The 24,230-nt window shown below is 35.3% G+C and overlaps 1 protein-coding gene across 3 annotated transcripts in view; it reads right to left on the reverse strand.

Moving 5' to 3' along the window:
- CWC27 (CWC27 spliceosome associated cyclophilin) overlaps positions 1 to 24,230 on the reverse strand; it is a 132,969-nt gene that overhangs the window by 93,295 nt on the left and 15,444 nt on the right. For all 3 annotated transcript variants that reach the window (XR_003989301.1, XM_030471101.1, XM_030471100.1), the window contains exon 10: positions 23,512 to 23,684. Coding sequence is in view for 2 of the 3 variants with exons in the window: in XM_030471101.1 (XP_030326961.1) it covers positions 23,512 to 23,684 (173 nt within the window). In the remaining variant the exon portion in view is untranslated. The remainder of the gene's footprint in view (positions 1 to 23,511; positions 23,685 to 24,230) is intronic.

Here is a 24,230-nt window from a genome sequence, read left to right on the forward strand (position 1 = left end):
CCTTCCCTTTTCCTTGCCTATTCCTATACCCTCATCCCTTGTTGTTCCCACCCATTCTCCTCTCCTGTTTTCAGAGAAGATGAGGTCATTTCAACTCCACAGGGGAGACAGGTGACATTTTTGCTGGAAGCGTCATGATTTGGATCATCTACATACTTAAAGGAAAATGGGGGTATTTTTGCCAGATCAGGCTATAATTTTAATATTACTTACAATGACAGAATGTGGTAGCTAATCCTGTTCCATAAAGCTTCACAAATTTGAACAAAACCTACTTATATTCCAATGAAAAGCTTAAGAAAAAAATTGAGATTCTGCAAAGGATCTATAGAAAGGATAAATCATGTCCTATCCTCTAAAATTCACTCTTCATCCAGGCAGGATTCTAATTAGTGGCCTTACAGCACTGTATTAAATTTTTATGGGAGATGGCCAAGGCACGATATTTGAAGACTATTCTGATTCAACTTATGTACATTACCTAAATGTAATAATAACTATCTACTGTAGGCCATCCATACTAAAGTGTAAGGGTTGTTACATACTGTAGTTTCAAAAATTTCTGTGATTTATGAATGACACCGATTGAATCTATTAAAGCAATATATTCAAAAAACAGAAGAAAAAAAAAACTAAAAAGAGGCTCTAAACAGGACTTACCAGACTTACTTTCTGGAGTGAGCCAGACATAACATCCCATATCTATTAAAATGTATATTATACTACTATGCTGTGGGCAGTCCAGGAGAATCCTGGAATGCAGGGAGGACAACTTCTTAAGCCAGGTAATAAATGGCCCTACTAAAGGAGATGCATTACTGGACCTGCTGGTCAGCAATGAAAGTGAGTGAATTGGTGACATGAAGACTGGAGGCAGCCTGGCCTGCAGCGATCATACACTGATGGAATTTGCAGACCTGAGGGATATGGGATAGGCAAAGAATAAAATTAAGACCCTGAATTTCAGGAAGCAATATTCCAGTTGTTCAACGAGTTAGTCAACAGGAACTCCTGCAAAACTGTCCTCAGGGCCAAGGAAATGGAACAGACCTGGGAGATCTTTAAAGACATTTTCCACAGAGTGCAAGGGCTCTTGATCTGCAGGTTTAAGAAACCAGGAAAGGGAAGTAAGAGTTTGGCATGAATGAGTCAAGATATGTTCATCAAACTAAAGAGCAAGAAGGAAATGCTCAGGTAGTAGAAGCAGGGACAGGTATCCTGGGAAGGCTAAGGATGCTACCTGGTTGTGCAGGGATGGGGTCAGGAAGCCCAAGGTGCAAGCCAACTTGGCAAGCGACGCAAAGAATAACAAGAGCTCCTACAGGTATGTCAGCCAGAAAAGGAAGGTCAAAGAAAGGATACTGCCCCTGATGAACAAGAATGGAAAACTGGTAATAACAGATAAGAAGGCTGAGGTACTTAATAACTTTTTGCCTCACCCTTCCCTGGCAACCTCTCTTCCAACACCTCTCAAGTAGATGGACTGCAAGACAGGCACAGAGGGCCAAAGTCCCCCCCACCAAAAAAAATTCAGGTTTGAGACCACCTGAGGAACCTGAACATACATAAATCTATGGGACCTGATGATACGCATCCCAGATCCTGAGAGAACTGGCTGATGTAGTTGTCAAGCCACTCTCCATGATATTTGCAAAGTCATGGCAGTCCAGTGAAGTTCCCGGTGACTGGGAAAAGGGAAACATTGCACCTATTTTTAAAAAGGGTAGAAAGGAGGATCCTGGGAACTACTGATCTGTCAGCCACACCTCTGTGCCTGAGGAGATGACAGAACAGATCCTCCTAGGAGTTATGCTAAGGCACACGGAGGTGATTTGAGACAGCCAGCATGGCTTCACCAAGGCATGTCTTACCTGACCAACCTAGTGGCCTTCTATGACAGAGTGACTACACCAGTAGACAAGGGAAGAGGTATGGATGTCATCTGTCTGGGTTTCTGCAAGGCCTTTGACATGGTCCCCCACAACATCCTTCTCTCTAAATCAGAGAGATATGCATTACATGGATGGACTGTTCAGCAGAAAATGACTGGACAGTCATATCCAGACAGCAGTGGTCAATGGCTCAATAGTCTGGATGGAGATCTGTGATGAGTGATGTCCCTCAGAAGTCCATACTGGGAACAGTACTGTTTAGTATCTTCATCAGTGACACAGACAGCAGGATCATGTGCACTCTCAGCAAGCTTGCAGATGACACCAAGCTGAGCGGTGCAGTTGATATTCCTGAGGGGTGGGATGCCATCCAAAGGGACTTGGACAAGCTCAAAAAGTGGGCCCATGTGAACCCATGTACTTTCAAAATTCATATACAATACGAACGCACGTAGAAAGCAAGTATTTTCAAGACATATTGAAGAACTCAAACTATTTAGTGGAAAGCATACTAGAATTATAAGTGTGTTTAAGTATATAAATAGCAGGAAACACCAACATAATTACTTCTATACCGAAAGTATACTGAAAACTCAATCCCCCAAATATGATTATGTGATAAAAGGCAACACAATGGCAAGCACCTGAGACAGCTGAGGACTCAAACTCTATGACATGGAAGGAACATCTAAATACCAACACTTGCATATGTGCATGTGTATATATGTGGATATCTAGATATAATTTCCCTGGCTACAGATGAATTTTATAATCATATTTTTTAATTACACTCCAAGGAGAACAAAGTTGTAGCAAATTTTTCATCACAAAAGACAAACCCACAGATTTGTACATTCTTGAAAGTGTTCTTAATTAAGCATTGCCTTGAAGGAAAAGAACCACATACTTCCAAGTTATCTGCAACATTCTCATTTTGAGAAGCTCATGTCAGGGCTGAGAAGTGACAATTTGAATTTAACAAGCACAACAGGTTGCCAAACTCAGATTACATCTAAAAATGCTTCCCAGTGCACCAGGCTCCTTCCTGCTCCTGCTGACCTTTCCACACGTGGTTCAGAGACCAGTGGATTAGAGCTGTTAACAAGGGACAGGTGCAGCCAAGTAAGCAAGGAATGACGTAACCATGACTTCCAGTTTTGACCATGAGGCTTGATCATCAGTGATGCTTTTCCATCAATGAGCTCAGTGTGCATGCTGCTTGCCAGCCCAGCTTCACAGCAACTTCAAAAGCTCCGTGCTGCTGATACACTTCTCATTAAAAAGTGATTTTGCTGTGAAATTATCCAACTGTGACCACGGTATGCTTTGCTGTTCTCCAGCTTGGGAAGTTATCAAACAATGTGCATTAACCCTTTTACTGAGAGGACTGCAAAATTTCAAGTACAGTGAGTCAAAACGAGAACTAATGAAAACAATGAGAATTGAATATCAGTTTACATCTCCCAAAAAAAGATACAAGAAACCAAGTAGCTGCAATAGAGCCAAGCACTAAGTATGAGCAAAATGTATTTAAGCTCATAGTTTAGAATATAGTGTTCAACTTCACGATAGTCCAAGCCATTTTTAGAAAATGTTTAAAACTAAATCGACCTATAAACCTATCAATAGTCCTTTCCTAATGTTAGTTACCACACAATCTCTAGTGATGAAATTTTTCCAGTGTTTTGTCTTTTCTGTTACAATTTAAGGCAGAAAGTGTAGGAAAGCATTACAGGTCTGCTTATCTGAGAATGTATTCCACTATCAAATTGGCCCATTTAGACAACTACTGTTTTAACCTCTGTCTTATATCTTTTTAATGGATAAGTATATATTAAACCATTACTTCTTTAAGACTGACACTTGTTTTATTTATCCATTATTTTTCACACACACATAAGACCCCCAAAACTGCCATATAAGTGCCTATGTAACAGTTACAGATTTTCTGAACCATCAACAACCATCAACAACCATCAACAATCTACAGTTACCCTCAGGTTAACTGTAGATTACAAATACATCATCATCACACATGTAACTGAATATACTAAAAAACACATGTAGTTCCACGACACCTCATAGCAGTCAATGGATGACAGCTTGGAGCTCAGTTATAATGCAGAGTGATACAATCAGTTCAGTAAAGAGGGACAGATGGTGTTTTGGGATCTCCCTCAAAGTCACAGTAGCAGCAAGCTGCAGACATGTCCAGGCTTACGAAGAGACATGCCACAAAATCCACCATTACCTACAACACAGATACCACAGACCATATAGCCACTCAATGTTGAGTGAGCTGGGAGCACGGCATGACTTGCTAAGTACAACCCAGTATCAGCCATTGCTGACTTGAAGAACCATATGAATCCAGCAGCAGATGACAAAGCATCAAGCCAGACATACAAGTGTCAGGACAGCGGGCTGACTAGCCCCACCTGTAACAGTCATCTCCAGAGACAGATGAAGTCAGAAAAGATAGACTGCTTTAAAGAAACATTAGACCAGACACAGACTCTAATAATAACTGGTTCTTTTCTAGGCCAGGTCTGTCATCCCTCCCTTCTGTTCCAAGCACACAAACTTGGTGCAAAGGCAGCTAACTTCATGGTTATTAACTAAGGTCCAACAAGGATCTTAAGGTCCTTTCCAACCCTAACCATTTTATGATTCTATGATCTACCAGTCTAATTCAGCATCACACATATTGGACCAAAGATGGCTCCCACTGAGAAACTTGCATACCTTGGTATTATATTTTCCAGTATTCTGGGAGGGCTTCTTATAGTTTTTGATTTCCCCCCTGGTAAATACATAAGTCCAACTTTGGCTCAGTATGTCCCAATAAAGCCTCCATATTTTGGAGGGTTAATAAGCTCTGTGCAGAAACATCCAGTATTTTTCTTGATAAGCCATGCTGACCCCACAATCCACCATATGGTCCAAAACAGTTAACTCCATCACTCTAAGAACATGTGCAAGAATACACAAGCTGTCTCCACATGCCACCTGATAGGCTGGGCAGGACTTACTAACTGATTCTACATTGCAGTAACATGGTTTATACAACTTTTAAAACTGAGTTCTCTTTGCAGACAGTTAAGCCACATTTCTGTAGCACTGCACAAAATCCACTAAAACTCAGACTGCCTTTTCACCTACTCTTCTAGCAATACTTCTTTCTTTTGTAATAGATATATCTTAGCTAAAAGTGGGCAGGTAAGAATAATGCATCATTGTAGTATGCTGCATTATTCTCTTCTGCCTGCTTTTATGACACCTGTCTCTCTGATGCCTCAAAGCAGTTCCCCTAATTTATTGCAAAGACAAGAGGCAGTGCCACTAGTTGTGCTCTGGGACCTGAAAGAACTAGAAAAAAATATCACAGGGAAAGAAGTCAGTGGCAAGTGACAAATGAAAACTCAAAGGCTAGAGCCAGCTCCATGAAATCGTGTATTTTGTACCACTGTTCCCACTGCAATTAATAGTACTATATGTTTTAACAGAGTTCTTCTCTCATGTGAGATGCTCTAATACCCTAATATCCCTGAGAGTAACAAGCTGACTGGATAGCCACCTCGCAGCATTAGTCCAGCCCTTTAACACTTTCTTGGTAATAAAAGTATTCTTTACAAAATTCATAGAGACCTATTTTTAACTTTTAATATATTAGAATACAAGAGAAGCATTACTAACAAAAATGTTACTAAAAACATGCCTTACATGTATCATATTTTGCCTTGATACTTTGACTTTATCAGCATCTTTAATTTTATATCCAAGGTCCAGGGAAATACAAAGAATAAACAGCTGTACAGAGAAAAGGTTGAAGCTGGTTATTTGTAATTTGCTGCCAAATGTCTGAATAAATAAAAAGGGGGAAAAACTTTTTTTCTTAACTTGGCCTCAGATGTTTTTTTAACAAGTTAAAAATACTTTTATATAGAAAAGGAATCATTAAATAACAATTGTCCATTTACTTATGACAATAACTGCTATACTCATATAGACATGCATCTTTGAGCATATATAGAAAACAATAAAATGTCTTAATTTTATTATCATCTTAGAGATTAAAGCCTTAAAAATGGAAAAGGACTAACAATGTAGGAAAAGATAAAAAAAAATAAAATCAATAGCTCTTTCTGTTCTCTGAGAAAGCCAGATATGTCTGAGGATGATGTATTTTCCTGCCTTCTTGAGTTATCCTGTAATAGAAGGAACAGCTACTAAAAATCAAGCATTACAAAAAAAAAAAACGTCAGGGCCATGCAATTTGCACCCAAGTGTTTTTTAAAAGATGCTTAAAGAGATTTCTGAGCCATAGGGAACATACATTCTGAGTAACATACGAGGAAAATTCTAGAGAATTAAGGGGATAAAAAAGAGGGGGAAACCATAATATCACTATTTATAAAGAGAAAATATAACTCAGATAATTATAAGCCTGATATTAACTGTTGTTAAGCAGAACCAAACATAACCATTAACTTAGAACCATGACAAAAGTATTTCCACTGCTTGTGGACACAAATTAAAGAGAAACTATCAAACTACCTCGTGAAAAGGAAGAAAAGCATAATTTCTGACCAAGATTACACATGACAAAGACTGCGGAAACAGTAAAATGCCACAAAAGGAAAGTTACTGCTCAATCTACTTCTCAAACAATGTTCAAGGATGATTTGGTCAAAATTTGCAAATGAAGATGAATGTCCTAACAGAAGTCTAGCAGACGAGTGAAAAAGGCTCTAATGGCTCTAAAATGAGCCAAAAGGCAGATCGAAAAGTGGCATCTTTATCTATTTAACAAGAAAAGTCCTTACCAAAGAAAATTTTAATGGGATATCTTTCAACATACATTTCTACATTAAAATGGGATTATTTTTTTTTTCACCAAGAGATAAAGAGTGAGATAAAAGAACTTAAGAGAGTCTTGTGTGCTCTACCAGGTACAACACGGGATTACATGATCACAGCAGTCTTTTCTGTCTTATCCTCTCAAAGTCCAGGGTTTTTGGATGTTTTCCATTTTCATTAGATAAACAGCTCCTTCTCATTAGAAACAGATATACCCTTATAAGGATTCAAGTTGGGTTTTCTTTATTCCTGCTGACACAACTTCAGTTCAGAATCTTGGTTAATACATCTTAGATCTTTGTGCAGAAATAATCAATGCAAGCGCTTGCAATGATAATTTTCATCAAACACATTACTGATAAATCATCTAAAATAATTTTTTATGGTTACAAGTATTAGGAAACTATTACATTCTCCATGCTTAAACTTACTTTTAAAAGTAAAGTGATCATAAGAAACAGAAATCAGTTTGCATACACTTTTTATGCATGAAATTCATTAAAGTTACAGTTGCTGAATAAAACACATTTTTTTCCTAAAAAAAAAAAAAAAAAATCATTTTATTTACATAGCTTTGCCTTATTTATGTGCAAAGGATTCTGATCAAAAAGGGAGTATTTCAGTCTGTACATATTCTTGACTTTTGACCAATAAAAAGCCTGCCCAGTTCTGAACCTCAGAAGTTTGTTTCTCAAAATGTAATTCCTAAAATTTACTGTAATACTTATTACCATGTTTAGTCAGATTCAGTGAATTAGTAAGACTATTATTTACAGAAACCATGATACTTGCAGTAAAAGGTTGGAGAATCTAGCTTATAAACACCATATTTTACTCCCTTGTTCCCAAGTAAACTCCTGTATCCTCAAAGAGGCTAAAATTGAACTGCAAGAAATTATCTAACTTTCCACTCATTTTAACCAAATAATCTCACTGAAAGAAAATGGAGGGGAAAACAAATTCCGAATTCCGTATTACATCTAGCATGTAAAGACACATTCACACACACACAAATTTTAAAAATGTTGATATTTTATTATGAAAACATTTTGCATAAATACCTATGATGAATATAGATTACACACACAAGCACACAGGTCAGTGAAATGTGTTTATGAGCATGTAAATTATAAATGTAAAAATATTGCTTTACAAGACTATAGGAGAGTATTAGTCATACTTACTACCCTATCAATATTTTGAGTAAGGCTGCCTTTCAGTACAATAGAGGCATGTTTTCAAAATAAGCTAACTTTTGACCATAAACTCCACGCACAGTGCCATATGTTGAGACTTAATACTATTTACACTTGTGTCACTCAATATAAAATTCGAGAGATCTGCACAAAGAGGCAGAAACCAATACATATCATCACTGGCTACATGTCTATGTTAAAACGCAGTTGAACAACTAATAAGAAAGCCAGTCACATGTGATTTCAAGTAAAATGCTTCACTGCATAAGTGACAGTTATGATTCAATATATGTAATCTTAATTGGGACAGTATGCAACCAGAGTGCCAATTATATACAAAATAAATTTAAAAGTGTGAAGTTTAACAAAAAATGGTAAAACGATTGAATCTGAAGTTTATTATTAATAGTATCACTATTTCTTAGCTAGCTATATAAAGGTTTAAGTTGTTCACGTGAAAAGCAGAACACCTCCACTCAAAAGCCCAATGCAAAAAAACCCCCAAAAAAACAAACAAAACCTAAGTGAGTAACTTGAATTTCTCTATGAGAGATTTTGCAGCAGCAGCACATATTTAACAATAAATTTCTGAAAATCCACCAAATGGTAATAAAATACCAACAAAACTCAGACTGAAATTGCAACTGCTACCACTTAAAAAGAAATTTAGGCTATTTATGCAAGAAACAAAACATACATATTGCTTTAACTTCCATAGAATCTGATATATGATTTCAACTTAAAACACAACTATAGCCTTCTCACTGTGGGAGTTCACAACTGTGGGGGTACAGCACTATTTTCATGCAAGAATTCAGAAAGAACTGAAAGACTTCTGCAAGACTGGAATTGTGAAGTTCACTGCAGAACTTAGTCCAGGAATGCTAACCTATAAATATGGTCCACAATAATCTATTCAGGAATATCTGACAGTGTTAAGAATTAAGACGAAAAGAACAGTGCAATGCTCAGGGTTTGGTTTGTTCTTTTGCCAACCTCCCTTTCAACCCCCCCCCCTTTTTTTTTTTAATATTAACCACAGAGAATAGATTTCTAGGAGAAAGAACGCATATTTTACGAAGTATCTGTACAGAAAAGTGATAATCAATGCGGCATATTCTGGTCTTCAGTTCTAGAAACTACTGAAGAAAAAATATAAAGGCCAAGCTGTCTATTAAGACAGGAGAAATATTGCCTTCAATAAAATTATTAATCTGATTGCTCGAAACATTGATTCTTCATGAATATTTCTTTTTCTACTCTGAAATAGCATTCCTGAAATCACATCTGTAAGATTCATACAATATCCACTGGAAGTATGCAGGCAGCAATGCATCTAACAATCTATAATTGTTATATATACATAAAAAACATATATGTATTCATTTATTAATACATATATAAATGTATCTGTGAAAAACCTTGAAAATGGCCTCTTAAATAAAAGAAGCCGATTAAACACAACCACCATCATCAGCTATTGAAGTTCCTCTCAAATTATTTCCTCTACAATTTTGAAAGAAAACAGATTTCAGTATGAGTGTTTGGAAACACTTTTTTTTCCAAATATTCTATGCCCACAGTAAGAAGAAATATAAATATATAATTAAGAATGCATATTATCTAGCTATAAATGTATTTACAAAAATTAAACATATTTGTACAGAAAAATTAAACATATTTGTAAACCGAAAATCAAATTATTATTGTAATAGGACAGACACCATTTAACTTAAAACTTTCAAAGTGATTTAAGAAAGTTGATGTGTAGTAACAACCATTTTACTATGCAAAAATCTTTTAATCTGTGTAAATATTCTGCAGTGGAATCAAATAACAGACTGCCAGCAGCAATCACCCCACCAAATAACAAAGTGCTGTGAGGAATAGCTAGCAAAGTAAACTGAAAATGAAAAATTTACAAAGGAAATGATAACATAAGTGATCTTCAATAGGCTTAACTCTTAAAGCAAAGTGACAGTGGAATGCAAACAGAGTAGAAGCCTCACAACAGTAGGGAAGGGACTAAAAATTTGGTTGATTAAAATTCAGCCAGTGGTAAAGAATCAGAAAATTATATTGCTGTACATATATAGCAGTAAAAGAAATGTTCTCCTGGAAAAGATATTGTATAGTGGCTTGCTTTGTAAAGATTGCGCATATAGCTGCGGAAGAAGAACACAGGATAGCGGAAGAGTACTTTCAGAAAAAAAAAAAACCCAACCCAACGTAACAAAGAAAAAAGATGAAAAGGTTAATTACCCTACACTGCACAGCTCTCAGAGAAAGACAGCTGAGCAGTCCTGTTGACCAAAGTGGAAGAAAAAAAGACACCCTGAATACCACTGTTGATTTATATAGAAATTTATATAAAACTCATCACTAAGGTAACACTGTAAGGCTAATGACTGCGTTAGAAATTGTGTATTTTAGCCTGAAGAGGAAAAGGGCTTAAAAAGGCAGAAAGTCCCACTTAAGATGACAGGTGTACTTGCAGACGAATCAGTGAAACCTGTACTCAAAAAATTACCAGCATGGTAAGCGTCATAAAACAGGATGGAGAATATTATGAAATACAGCTTTTAATCTAAGTCAGTGTAATAGCTACTTGGAAGTTAAAAAAAAATCAGTAACCAATTTAGTAGCAGTTATCTTTACTATCTGGAAAATTTTAGAATTAAATCTGCTCAGCTCACAAAGTTCATTGTTTACTTTGTTTTGTTATTACCAAACTACCAACTACTGCTACTGTCAGAATCTTAGCAACTTTTTAGGCAAGAATTGAATTTCACTTCTTTTTATTCAAGAAACATCACGAATTATAAAGATTCCACAATCAGAATCTGATAACCAAAATGACTTGTTCTATACTATATTGAAAATACCTATTACCTGTTTGGCTAGGTAATAAGGTAGATAAAATAATAAAAATATTGAATTATACCATAAATTGACTGTCTCGACACAAACAGCGGATGTGATGAATAGAGAAAATGCTTGAACATCCTGTAGTCATCCTTCACTGTTGTATTACTTTAAGATGTACTGCTCATATTTAGAAAAAATGTATTCTATAATAAAAAAAGAAAACCTCAAAGTGCCTCTTCCTATGCTACTCAACTTTGCTGAAACAAAGAAAGGAAATGGAGCATGAACACTCAGCAATTAAAAAGTACATGGCTTTATCATTGTTAAATCCATCTCGCTATGTTAAAAAAGAAAAAAAAAAAATAAAATCACATATGCAGCTAAACAAGTGGGACACTACAGCCCTCTGAAATGATATCTTAACCACAATATAGTGCTAACAATTCATTGTATAATAAGGATTACACATTCTCACCTTCCATCATGCTAACTGCAATTTCACGGGTCATATACGCATCCTTTTTTCCAGGTGACTAGACAAATGCACACACAAACTTCACCTAAAAACACACTGACTCTTGCCAAGTAGCAGCAGGATGAAATATACCACAGTAACAATCCTGCCTTTGTCCCAGGCTAACACTATACCTATTAACACGCTTTGATGCTTAGCCAAGAAAAATCTCCGTGCTGGGATTCTGGGTTTTGTGCCCAAACAATCTGGGTTTGTGTTTAATATAGTATAGTCTGCTTTTAAGTTACTGCCAATCATTAACTCTACAAAAAGTATGTCTGGGATTATTTTTTCTTTACAATGAATGTTATTAAGGTAAAGAATACAGAAAAATCTACATTATTTTGAAAAGAATAAATGAATCGTGCAATCCTTAGCACTAAGTAAATGGTCTTATTCAGAAAAATAAAGCATTTCTAAACCCAATTCTTAAGTAAGTTTTCTTTCCTGTCTGTTATACATGTCTGAAATACTGAATTTCTTGAACAAAATATAAAAATGCAAATGAAAAGGAACACACTAGCTTCTTAAACTTATGGATAACTTAAGGATTCATTTCTACTAAAGGCAACAGAGATCATTATTTTCTGACATAAATAAAAAGAGAACTTCATGAGTCTAAAAGTAACTCATCAACAGTTTTAAAGAAGAAAGGATAAAATTTAAAACACTACACTTCGCTAAATCAAATATTATTGTTTTCCTTAAAGAAAACTAGTCAGACTGAAGTGAGTGATCCCTCATGCACTGAGGAAATAAGTATGCAAAGCAAAAGAAAATATCAATTCGGTGTACTTTAAAAGCATTAGTACTACAGTATTACTTGAGAAGATGAGAAAAGACCTAATAACTAAAAGACCTGATAAAACATAAGGATTAAAATAAAAGTGAATATCATTCAAGGTTCTAGTCCCAGCAAAATGCTGCCCCCATTTCTCTGTAAGATTGATGTCTGCATTTTTTATTCAGAGTGCTGTGGGCAGAAGGTCATGTACACTTTCTACAGCACTTACACTTGCTTAAAAGTCTCTTGTCTTTGACAGCTTACTTTTGGCCATGGTTTTCTAGCTGACTTTTTAAAATCTTCTTTACTGGGATTGCATAAGGGATTTGCAAGGAACTCCATAAGCAACCGTAACATTGAGCAAAAAAATGGCAAGAAAAAGTGGCCAAGAGGACAGGAAAGGAAAGTGATAATCTCTTGAGACAGCCTTAGGGCCTGGAACAGGGGGTGAGGTTACTCAGTCCCCAGGGTAAGGACTTTTTCTGCCATTTTAGCCAAAATATTCCTTCCTCTCCTTTATCCTTCATACAATGCAATGATTGTCAAATTCCAGTCCAAAGGAATTTCAGTGGTTCTAAGGCTTATTTCTATGAATTTTTACTTACATTAATAGTTTTCACTGGAATCACTAAGTCATGTAAACATCTGCAGATGGGAGCAATTTCTGTATGACTGTGGATAAATGGCAATTTATAAATTAGTACTTTGGTTTCAAATCCATATTGAATTTATATGCTGTGATAAGTTACTCCAAGCATACAAAACACACACAACTAATGTGGAAGCCTGTCAAAACAAGTATATGACATACAGGCACATATGACTGTAAGATATTATATGTCCTGTCAGTGAGTCTGTGTATGGTAACATTACAAAGTTAGGATATCAATACCAAAACAAGAAGTTCAGAAACCATTTCCCTTCTTTCAGACACTCTTGAAATATATAGTACTAAATGGTTTTCTTTCCTTTTCCTCTTAAATGTAAAATGAATTTTTGTGTCTGATTTTTGAGTTTAGCATTAGCCACAGTCAAACTCAAGCAATGCACCATAAAAATATATAACATTCTTTTTTTCTTGGGATCCAATTTATAAAGACACCAACAAAAAAAAAAGTATATAACTTACAAAGATGAGGAAGTTTATATGTTTACACTTTCCAGAAGGCAGAAATTAAAACAGCTACTACATTAATCAGACACACACTCAACCAAACTGGAATTTAAAATAATTAATTCTTTAAGCAGTAATTCAAAAGAATACAGCAAAATAAGTTCCTATTGCAGATCTCTATAAGTCACATTGACTTAGCTTATACCAACACCATTCCCCCTGTCTGCTCCTAGCTAGACCATGAATTCTGCACTTTTTCTCAACACCACAGGTGGAAAAGAAACCAGTTTTCAGTTTTCTATCAGGTAGCTCCAGCTCACACACATCTGCTTACCATAGCTATGGCAATAAAGCACAACAGACGTGTTCTCTTAGGTAACACAAACCTAAAAATATTTAGGATTCAAGAGAGTTGCACCTGCAAACAACAGATGGCATGTGTAAATCAGAACCAGTGTAATGCACTTTCGGTGTCAACTAGGTATTATGCTGTATACTAGTATTTGATAGAAGACCATTATTCTTTCTACCTAATTTCTGGCATAATCTCAAAATTCTTCAAAGGTAGTGCCCCACTTCAAGTACGTCACGAATCTGAGTTTGAGCTGAGTTTGGTGTATGTGTGGCAAGGACTGTGTGTAGAAGCATGTACACTTATGAAGTAAACCCAAAAAATGTGGTGATCTTGACATGTGGCAGCAGCTTTCTGTATTTATGCTGTGAAGTCAATTCATAATTACTGTAATAACTTAATCCCTCCCTCACAGCTAATACTCCAAACTCTTTATCTCTTTATTTGGACCGAGTCTTGTCCAGATTCCTGCAAAGTGCTCCTCTAGTGACAGAGCATTGTCCTCATGTATACTGAAAATATTTAGGTAGGTACTATCTGCATAATATAGCCATAGTATCTCCTATGTCCTTGCCAGGTCTTCACAGCCAAGTTCACACGCTTGAATTAATACCTTCTCAAGAATTTATGAGGAACAAGCAAAATTATCTAATTCAGCTAGTGTTTATGATGTACTGTATCTAAGGCAAATGATTAACCTAACAAAATTCTGCTTGGACGCAGGTCAACCAAGATACAGAAAACCAAGAAGACTAAAATACTGCCATACTGCTCTGTATGGATATCAGCATGTTCTTTAGTACTTTCCATCAGAGAGGTACTGCTTCTCCAAAGAGCTTTTCAAATGATATTTCAATCCAAGATTGAAAGAGCAGAAATAGAAATCCAAATCTATTAACTACTAAAGAACAATCAGCAGAGCATTTAGAACAGTTCTAGGTATGTTTAGTGTAATAAAAGTCACTAAGGGTTAGGATTTAAGAGAAACATTTTGATACTCTGCATTGAAACAGGACTAGTAGGAAGGATTCACTGTTCGCCTGAAATTCAGCATTTTATGAGCCTTTGCACTTTTCCAGAAATATCAGAAAAGTTTAGAAGTTTATGGATTATGAAGTAGGTGCCACATCCCACTTGAGAAAAGCTGTGTAGCAGTTCTGAAGGGCTAAATAACTTCCTTGGGAAGTTTATAGGCTCTGTTTCTAAGACAATAGTTTCAGACCTTTCTGTCACCATATTATGGGACAAAACTGAATAAAGGAGGTGAGATTACAGAAGATAAACCATAAAACTTCTTTGACCTCTATTTCAGTATATAGGATTCTTCCATAACACTTTCCAGTCTCTTGCAAGCCACAAGAACTATAAGGTCAAGAATGTATAAGTAACCTCTCAGTATCTAGATTACACTCTAATATTATATATTGTGTACTGTATATATTAGACTATATTTTAATATACAGTACTCTAACATATGGAGCTCTGGGGATGCTGATGCTAAACTCTGGCTAATTTCCAGCAAAACTTCCAAAATCTTATGCTGATTACACTATACTTAAAAAGCAGAATGCAGAGGGCAAGGTGAGGAATGCTAGAGACTACGCAGTGGAAGTTTTATGTTTAAGGTAGTTTTGCAAAGAACAGCACAGATATCTTAATACAAGGAAGCACTGAAGAACAAATTAGAAGTATTCAGAAGGAAAGCTGGGGGTTTTTTTGGTCATAAAATACTTTTTCCCCAGCCCTAAGAAAAGATTACAGATCTCTAATTACCATCCTATTTGAAATACAGGCTACATAAAGCACAATGGAGTCAAATGTAAAGTGTTATAATGCTGTAACTGCTGTTTTATAGCAGTAGATATGTATCTATGTAACATAACTTTGACACGTTATGTAATCATCATTATCCATGCTGTTTTCAAGTCAAGACAATGTACTTTGAATATACTCCTGTACCTAGCAAAGCAGAGATAGGAAGAAGTCTAATTTCATGTCACCACTAATTGTTCTATATCAGTATGTGATTAGTTAGTTACTTTTACATAAAATTGGAATTTCTCAATTTAATCTATTAAATAGTTTAAAATAGTTTTGGACACTCATTTTAGTGTGGCGCACAAAATGGCTCACTTCAAGAAAGTTAAAATGAAACAAACTAAGCTGGTTTGCTGATTTATAACTATTGATGGTTCCTAGTTTTAAAAGAATACCCATACAAATGAAGCATAATAATCACACAGAGAACATGTGTTTTCTGAAGTCCAAAATGAATGATTTGGAATAAAACACAAATATTTACAATTAAGTTTCCACCGTTGGATGAGACACAAGCATTACTCAACTCTTAAATTTATAATTTAACTACAGAATTTCTATAATACAAATTTATAATTTAACTATGAAATTTGACTTATAAGTATGTAAAAATTCAAAAGTTCTAAGAAAATGAAATTAAAAATTTAGGCAGCAGAATAACAAAGATTTTTAGGTACCATAATATGAAAAAATACAAGAGCAAGAAAGGCTGCAAATGCGAAGGCAACTGCATGCAACAAGCTTTTGTAGTAGTACAGTATATCTAGTGACAGACTTTTGCTTCCACTTGACATGTTCTTTGGTTGGGTGGTTTTTGGTGGGGTTTTTTTTTTTTTTTTAGTTTTTGGTGCAGTGGGGTGTGGTTATGTTTTCCTTTTATTCTCTAAACACCTAACAGATGTTTTTCATTATTCTAAAACCTGTCATTGTATGGTCTTTAGCAAATACTTTTGGATCCAAAGTTAAGAGGTCATGATTAAAAGTTTGTCTTTAATCTCTTCTAAAGGTTTGTCGTATTATGACGAGCTGCAGCTAAAGCTATTGGTTTCATTACATGTTAAAAAATGAAAACTTATCAGTTTACATGCACTCATCTCAAGAATTAAATGAATTTCACATTAATTTTATTGCAATGCCATTAAAAAAAATTTTAATCTGGTACTGGATTACATACACACAGAAAAGTACTTCTAAAATCAAGCTAGAATACAACAATCCAACACAATTAAAGGGTTTCAGAGTAGCATATCGATTCTGATATAATGTATCAAAGAACTTGATGACATTAAAGGTCTTTTCCAACCTAGTTGATTCTATGAAAGAATTTTTTAGCAGAATTCAAAATGAGTTCTCAACTGATTGCTAACTTGGCTGATTTTAGAGTCAACCCAAACAACCCCTCTTGTTGTACGAAATCAGGAAAACTTGCTTCTCACTACTTTCAGGTAAGAAAGTCCTTAAAAACAAAAAAAAAAATCAGCAACAGAAACCAGGCTGAAAGCACATCTTCACTAAGTAATAATTAGGTTACAAGGTTATTGCTTTGGCAACTTAATAGTTATTGCATTGGCAATTTAAGAGTTGCCAATGACACATTAACCTGGAAATATATCTATTCACTCCAGGGAACCTGTACTAAATCTACTACTAGTCAATTACACAAACTGTCACAGTGGCAAATTCCCCTGTTACAATTGCTGGGCAACATGGGCTTGCCACATAAAACAAAAACTGAAGACAACTAATTGTCAAAATCTAGGAAGTGAAAAACAGAGAAAGTATACAAAATGGGAAACTAGTTCTTGGAGAGTGATGACTGAAAATAATCTGTAAAGCCCTAGCAACATAAGCAAACTTAGTGGAATATCAGTAAGAAGGCCTGATGTGGACACTGTATGAATAAACAGGGAGGTGGAAATAAGAAAAAAAGGTGTTGCTCTATGCATATTGTGGTAGTAAGGCTAATAAGAGATTACTGAACAAAGCTCCTTAAAGAATGCTGAAAAATTGGAAAAGGAACAAAAAAAGCCATACAGTGATTTGAGGACTGGAAAATGTCTTACCGTGAAAGACTGAAAGAACTTAATGGGTACAGCTTACCAAAAAGGCAGAAAGGACTGAATTAGAATTAAAGTAGTTGAAGTAAAAGCAAATGCGGCATACTGCAGTGAACTTCAGAAAAAGGCACAGCAAAAAAAAATTCATTGGCTACAAGCTGAACCCAGACAAATTTAAATGTGAAACTGGATGAGGTACTGTTAGGGGTAAGGTATCTAAATACTGGAATAGATTACATTCACTGACTAAATATGAACCAAACTATACTCTCTTGATAACTACAAATTACATTTCAATGCCTTTCCTGTTCAGCTGTAGCCAAATAATGAGCTCAATACAGGGATAACTGGCAGTAAATTATGGCATCAGATACACAGTTTATCTAATGTTCTCCTTCAGCTTAAAACACTATTAACAGAATACCTGAATATACTATATGAAAACAGCAGCAGTTCTTTAGATATAGTGAAATTCAAAGTCAGTTGCAAAGAGAGTTAGTACTCAGGAACTCAAAAGCCAGTCTTACTAACATAGAATTTATATTTCCTGGTGCTAAACTGAAAAGCAAGGAGAGAAGTTATATTGTTGGACAAGGGCTGACAGTTACAGTTATAACTGGTTTAAGAAAATGCTAGTAGGATTAGAAATATAGTTAATAAATTGGAAATAGCAATTATTGTGAAGAAATAATATCACAGTTTTAGATAGAAATAGATAAACTTCACACTGCAGAGTAAATTGGTAGCTCTAAGTATTGGTATTCACATTACATTGCCACAATTTATAAACAAAAAACATTCGCAAAAAAGTATAAAAGTAGCTTCCTGAACTCAAGATGAGACACTGGATTAAGTTTAAATAAGTAGAAGCATAAATAAAACACCCACATACAGGTACCTAAAAAAAAACCCCACCCCAAAGAACTAAAGAACTGCTGGTCTTGTTATTACAGACCTCAGCAGAGTCTAAGGGGGAGGGACAGGGACCTCGATTAAAAACAACCAACCAACCACATCCCAAAAAATTTATAAAAAAATCCCCAAAACAAAAAGCCCAAACCCAAAAACCCCACATCACAGAAGCATTCAGGCTGGAACGAATCTTTAACACTCGTGTACTCTAGACTCATGCTCAAACGAGATCATATCCACTGCTCTCTCCTCACCTTGCCTTTTCTAAATGTATGGCGACTATTTCCAGTCACCTTTTACTCCTTCACATGACCAGAAATAGCTTCTAAGAGAACCTACCCCATTATTTGCCCAAGGACCGAAGTGAAGCTAACTGGATCATCCCTATGATCATTGCCTTTTTTGAAAACAGGTGCAACATCTGCAACATCCTCCAGTCAGAGTATTTCCACAGCGTTTTGAAGACTACAGACAGCAGCCTTGCAATGACGCCAGACAACTTGCAATGAAGATTATAAGCAGCAGACTTGTATGACACCAGTCTCAGCCCACCTGAACACATTCCATAGATACACAGAAACGTAATTGTTACCAATAACAAAGAAGTTACAGATTTTCAACAATTACAAGAATGACAAGAATTCTTCCACTGTAGAATTATGTGCCTACAAAATTATTTATCTTTTCATTATAATGCCTGCATTATAAGCACAAGGTATGAAGTGCACAGCAAATGCATTTACAACAAAATATTTTACCTGTACATATTCTATATTCTATCCAATTCTTCATTTATAACAATTGCAAATTGACAAGTTTTGATTTAAAGATCTTTTAAAAAAGAAGTCCATGAGATCACACATAAAATTACCTTTGGCTATTCTACACCACAGTACTATGAGAGTACTTTAGGAAAGCAATCTTGCATGCTCAGTGTGTCAATGTTTTTTCACATGCTAACAAAATGTTAAGTTGTCCCAACTATATGAATTTTTACTGCATGGTTTAAAATGGACTTTGCATGAACTTGAGCATGTTTGCCTAGCATTATTAAATATTTTTATTACTACTGTGCTAGATGACAAAATGACAGTGGGATGCAAGTCATTTGACCAAGTGCAGGTATCTGCAAGTAAACTAGTTATTTCATCTTGTCTTTGAACAAACAGAGAAAAAGAAGTCAGAGAAATTACAGTTTAAAAAGTGTTACACAATTTTGCTTTGAGGATGAAGCAAGTGATTTCTTATATATACACACAGTAGATGTCTAAAGCTTCATTTTACCCATGACAAGCAACACGCATGTAAGAAAAACTAAGAATGCAAAGTGGCCATATAGCTACTATTAATTACAAAAGCAGTCAATAGTAACTGCTTCTTTTACTATTCATCTCCTTACAATAGTCAGCAATGGTTTATAAGCCAAAAGAAATGTGCTTGCTTAGTTCAACCGCAATTCTAGGATTATTAGGAGAAAAATACACAACATGAAATACAAACACAGAGTTAAATTCAAGTGATGTTAACGACTCATAAAGAAAAGTCAGCTTTTCTTCCTCAGTAGCTTAGCTATTCCAGACACCTATTTCATATTGCTAGCACATCCATTATAAGGATGCAACTGTATAGTCAATCATACTCTACTTGCTGATTGCATGTCTTGCAAACAAGAACCAGTGAAAAATTTTGAAGCTGGTAACCAGAAATACGTAGCACCCGAGCTCCACCTACTGGATAAAACCAAATGTAAACCCAGTATTTTTAATTGCCAATCTGCAAGAGGACTGTTTTATTCTGAAACCTTCACACCATCATCTCAGACCACAGCCAATTTACAAACTCGATGTAATCTGATAAATGTGATTACTCTTATAATGATAGCAATCACTTCTTCTATCTGTATACATTCTTTCACGTAAACAGCTGTTTAATACTTTGAAGTTTAGGTTTAAGCTTTCTAACAAAAAACAAAAGACTTGTGGAATTTCTCTAACAACTTGCCAGGATGAGTGGAAAATTCTTTTTCCCAAAGTTTCCTTCTAGTACAAAACTGGAAAGTGTCTGAACTTATTTTTTAAAACATACACAAAAGGTTCAAATGCATACTGAAATCACCAAAATTAACTTTACCATTTGAGCACTTCGAGTATGACTGCATTTAGAAATGGTATTGGATCTCAGTGCCATGAATTTGAGAAGTTATTGTTTCCATATTATGCCTCTGAAAGATGTGTGCAAACTTCTGACTTCATAAATGGATTTGTATTAAAAGAAACAGGACTGATACAAATAAATACAGATTTGTAGGAAAAGTCATGCATGTTAGAAGACAGTACTCTGAAAACTTATTTTTAGAAGTTTAATTATTCTATTATCACGTTTAAATATCTGAGGAGATGAACAATTCTTATTGATATAAAATGTTTCATGGCCTTCTGATATGTTAGTAGACATTACCCTTCAAACTATATATGGTGGATATAATTTTTTGTTTGATATTTGCGCCTCCCACATCTCCACCTCCTCTGATCAACACACTCTTGGACTACAGTGGATGTTGAAGTCCTATAAGAACATTATCAATTGTCTCCAGTATACTTATAAAAAAGTCACTATTCCAGACAATGAAACTTGATAAAGTTAATCTTACTTTATCTCATCAGACCACAAAGTTAACAACACGTTATTTATAATAAACAATACCATGCTTTCAATTTTCATGCTATAGGATGCCAGACAATTATTTGGATAACAATAAGTCTGGAAATTGATGTTACTTGTGGTAATAAGCAGTGGCTCCAAAAGCTATGGCTCCCAACTACTTAAAAACACATCCAATAAAACCCTCTTCTGAGTTAAGATAGTGCATTTGTCTGTAATACTACTGCTACTGCCCTGAAAGACTGGAGAACTACAAACACAGCACATTAACCATCCACATGCAGAGCTAGCAGCTTACAGAATGCCTATGCCCATCTCTAAAAATACGGTAAAACATCACGCAGGCTTTGGGATAGAGTATCTCATTTCTAAGGGTATGCTCTAGCTTTGCGTTCCCTTCCTGCTACAAACTTGCTGCAGTAGTGTACCTCGTGGGCGTCTCACATTCAAATCAATGCTGGAGAAAATGTAGAAAAGGATACCGAATTTCCTGCTTAAATCCCACGAATATTTTATTTTCTGGAACAATTCAAACTTATCAAAGTGCTTAATAAAAATTGTTTTCTTGGCAATGTTCTCACTGGGCTTTTCATGGCTTCAAAACAGGCAGACAAGCAGCTTTTACATCATAAAAAAAAGTTTTTACATTATAACACACCAATATTAAAAGATTATCCAAAATAACGCAAGCGTTCCCACAACAGCCTGCTCCTAAACATATAGGCTGCACAGAATTAAAAATACTACCTCATGTGGGATGCTCAAAACTTACTTATCTTGCTTTTATGATCATATGAATTCTTTCAGTAAAAATAATCAGATTGATATTCATAAAATTGCAAATGTCAGGGTGTGACTTCCCTTTTGTCTTAATAATTAGGGGTTTTTTACAATTAGGATAATGATTGAATGCTCACAACAACTGACAACAGCCCGTTCTTCCATAAGGGCCGGTTTTGTTTTTAGCAGGTTTAAATAGTCTCATAAAACCAAAATAACCCGCAAGAGATGCAAGTCAGATATGCCAATTTCTGATGAGTGTAAAACAACAACTGATTTTGTTTCAGTTATTCCTTCTGTTTTCCAACCAAATTTTCAATATGTATTTTATCTCCAAGTGTATTATTATGACAACAAATTTATCTTCATGTTTCCTAACCCAAATCCTTTACTTCTCAGTTACTAATAGAGACAGCAATTGTTATGGAAATTGTTTATATTGACTACTGGTTATTCTTTTGTCACAAACAGACTGTCCTGGTTTCTTCCATGTTTGCAATATGCCTTGGCCATTACATATAAAACTGCAGTGAGGATGAATAGGTTCAGAGGAAACTGTTGTGGGAGAGTATCTAAGACAGCCACTACATATGCAGAATTCAGTATAGGCAAAGCCTGAATAATTTCATCAGGCAGTTATTTATGACAAATGAGCAGAGTAAGAGTACACAATCTATATTACCTTTCTAATGCTTCTTTCCCCCTGTTCCCCAGTAAGTTTTACTGAATAAGAAAATTTACACATTGAATTTTATAACTGTGAAAACTTAGTTGTTCAGTAAGTTCTGGAGCCATGTTTATTGAAATAGTGGACAATAATTCCTAGTAAGTTTGCCATCAGGTTCACTACCTATCACTTACATACATGATGAATGTTTTTATGCAATATAAGTATTATTAGGCAGAAATTCCAAAACCAGCTCTGGAAGAAAGACTGCCAAGATACAAAGTTCCAAGAAAACAAATTAAGTCACTGACAATTGAGTGCTAAACAGTACAGATGTTCACCAAGGCTAGCACAATTATATTACACGACTGGAACCCATGCTTTTATGTCTGTAAAGAGTTGAATACTGCCACAGAAACATAATAATTTGTCTAAAGCTAGTTTAGTAATTTGAATACCCTGTTACACTACTAAACACAGACATACTTCAACCCTCTAAGAACAGCCCTAGGTGGTATTTACAACTCTAGGTATCAATTGCAGTGTTAAAAAACCGATAAACTGCAAGAATGACTACTGTGTTAAACCAGACTTCAATGGATTACTAGGAAGCCTTTACTTTCTCTAAGTCTCAATGGTGGATGACCACCACATGTTAATCACAGATAAAGCAGCTACAAAACTCAATCTTACAACTGTGCAGAAAGACAAAGTAAAGCATGATAAATACATATAAATACTCTTCATTCATTTATAACTCAGAGAGAAAAACAGAACTCCCATACAAGGCATCAGTAAGTGCTCAGTGTAAAAAAAAGTGTAACTTAACTGTTTGGCTTAAGCTGCCAAACGAAACTAAGAAATGAGAAAGCGGTAGGCAATTTTATCTTCCACCTCATTCTGGACGTGGGCAAGCGGAATAATTTTATTGTAATGTTAGCCTATCAATGTAGTAACTGCAAAACTGAAATTGAGCATAAAATCTAACTTCAAACAATCTGAAGAGGGAAAAAAAAGAAAAAAGCATGATACTTACCTGCGACTAGTTGTTTTCTTTTCTGTCTTAGTTTCTTCCTCTTGAAGTTGCAGTTTAGCGTTTTCACTTGTATCGATTTTCAACTTCTTGGCAATGCGTTCTTTTATTTGAAATCTCTCACTACTGGCAGCTTCACCTTCTATGCTATCAGCATCTTCATCATGTTCTTCCTCCTTTATGGATTTAAAATGGTAAAATTGCTCCTTTAGGGTTTTTTTACTACAGAATGTTGAATATGGAAAGTTTTTCTAAGATGATCCCTTACAAGAAAGAAAGTAAGCCACTTGATTTCAAAGCAAACTTTTCAAACGAATGTCTTTTTTCTCCTTCAGAGGGAACAAAAAATTAGAAATATGATAATTAAATATTTTTTCATACACAAATTACATCTTTTTAGTAAGGCTTAAAAAACTTTTGTATGGCTTATTCTAGACTGTAAACCCTTACATGTCTGTAGAAGACCTCACAGCTATGTAGTATTAGTCTGGTCATTGTTCATGAGCCCAAAATTTGATCAAGGCAATACATTAAACATTTTCTCCAATTTCCCCTAAGAATAAAACAAAATGTATTAAGAACCTCCTGCCACAGGACTGTACTATAGTCATGGCGTTATTGAAGAGGTTTGCCCATCAGTCTCCATGAGAGAATTTACAAATCGCACATTGATAAGCCGGCTGTGAAAAACCTCTGGAATCTATCATCCTGACTAAGCTACA

This window comes from Strigops habroptila, chromosome Z (genome assembly GCF_004027225.2).
Source record: "Strigops habroptila isolate Jane chromosome Z, bStrHab1.2.pri, whole genome shotgun sequence".
NCBI classification, from domain to species: domain Eukaryota; kingdom Metazoa; phylum Chordata; class Aves; order Psittaciformes; family Psittacidae; genus Strigops; species Strigops habroptila.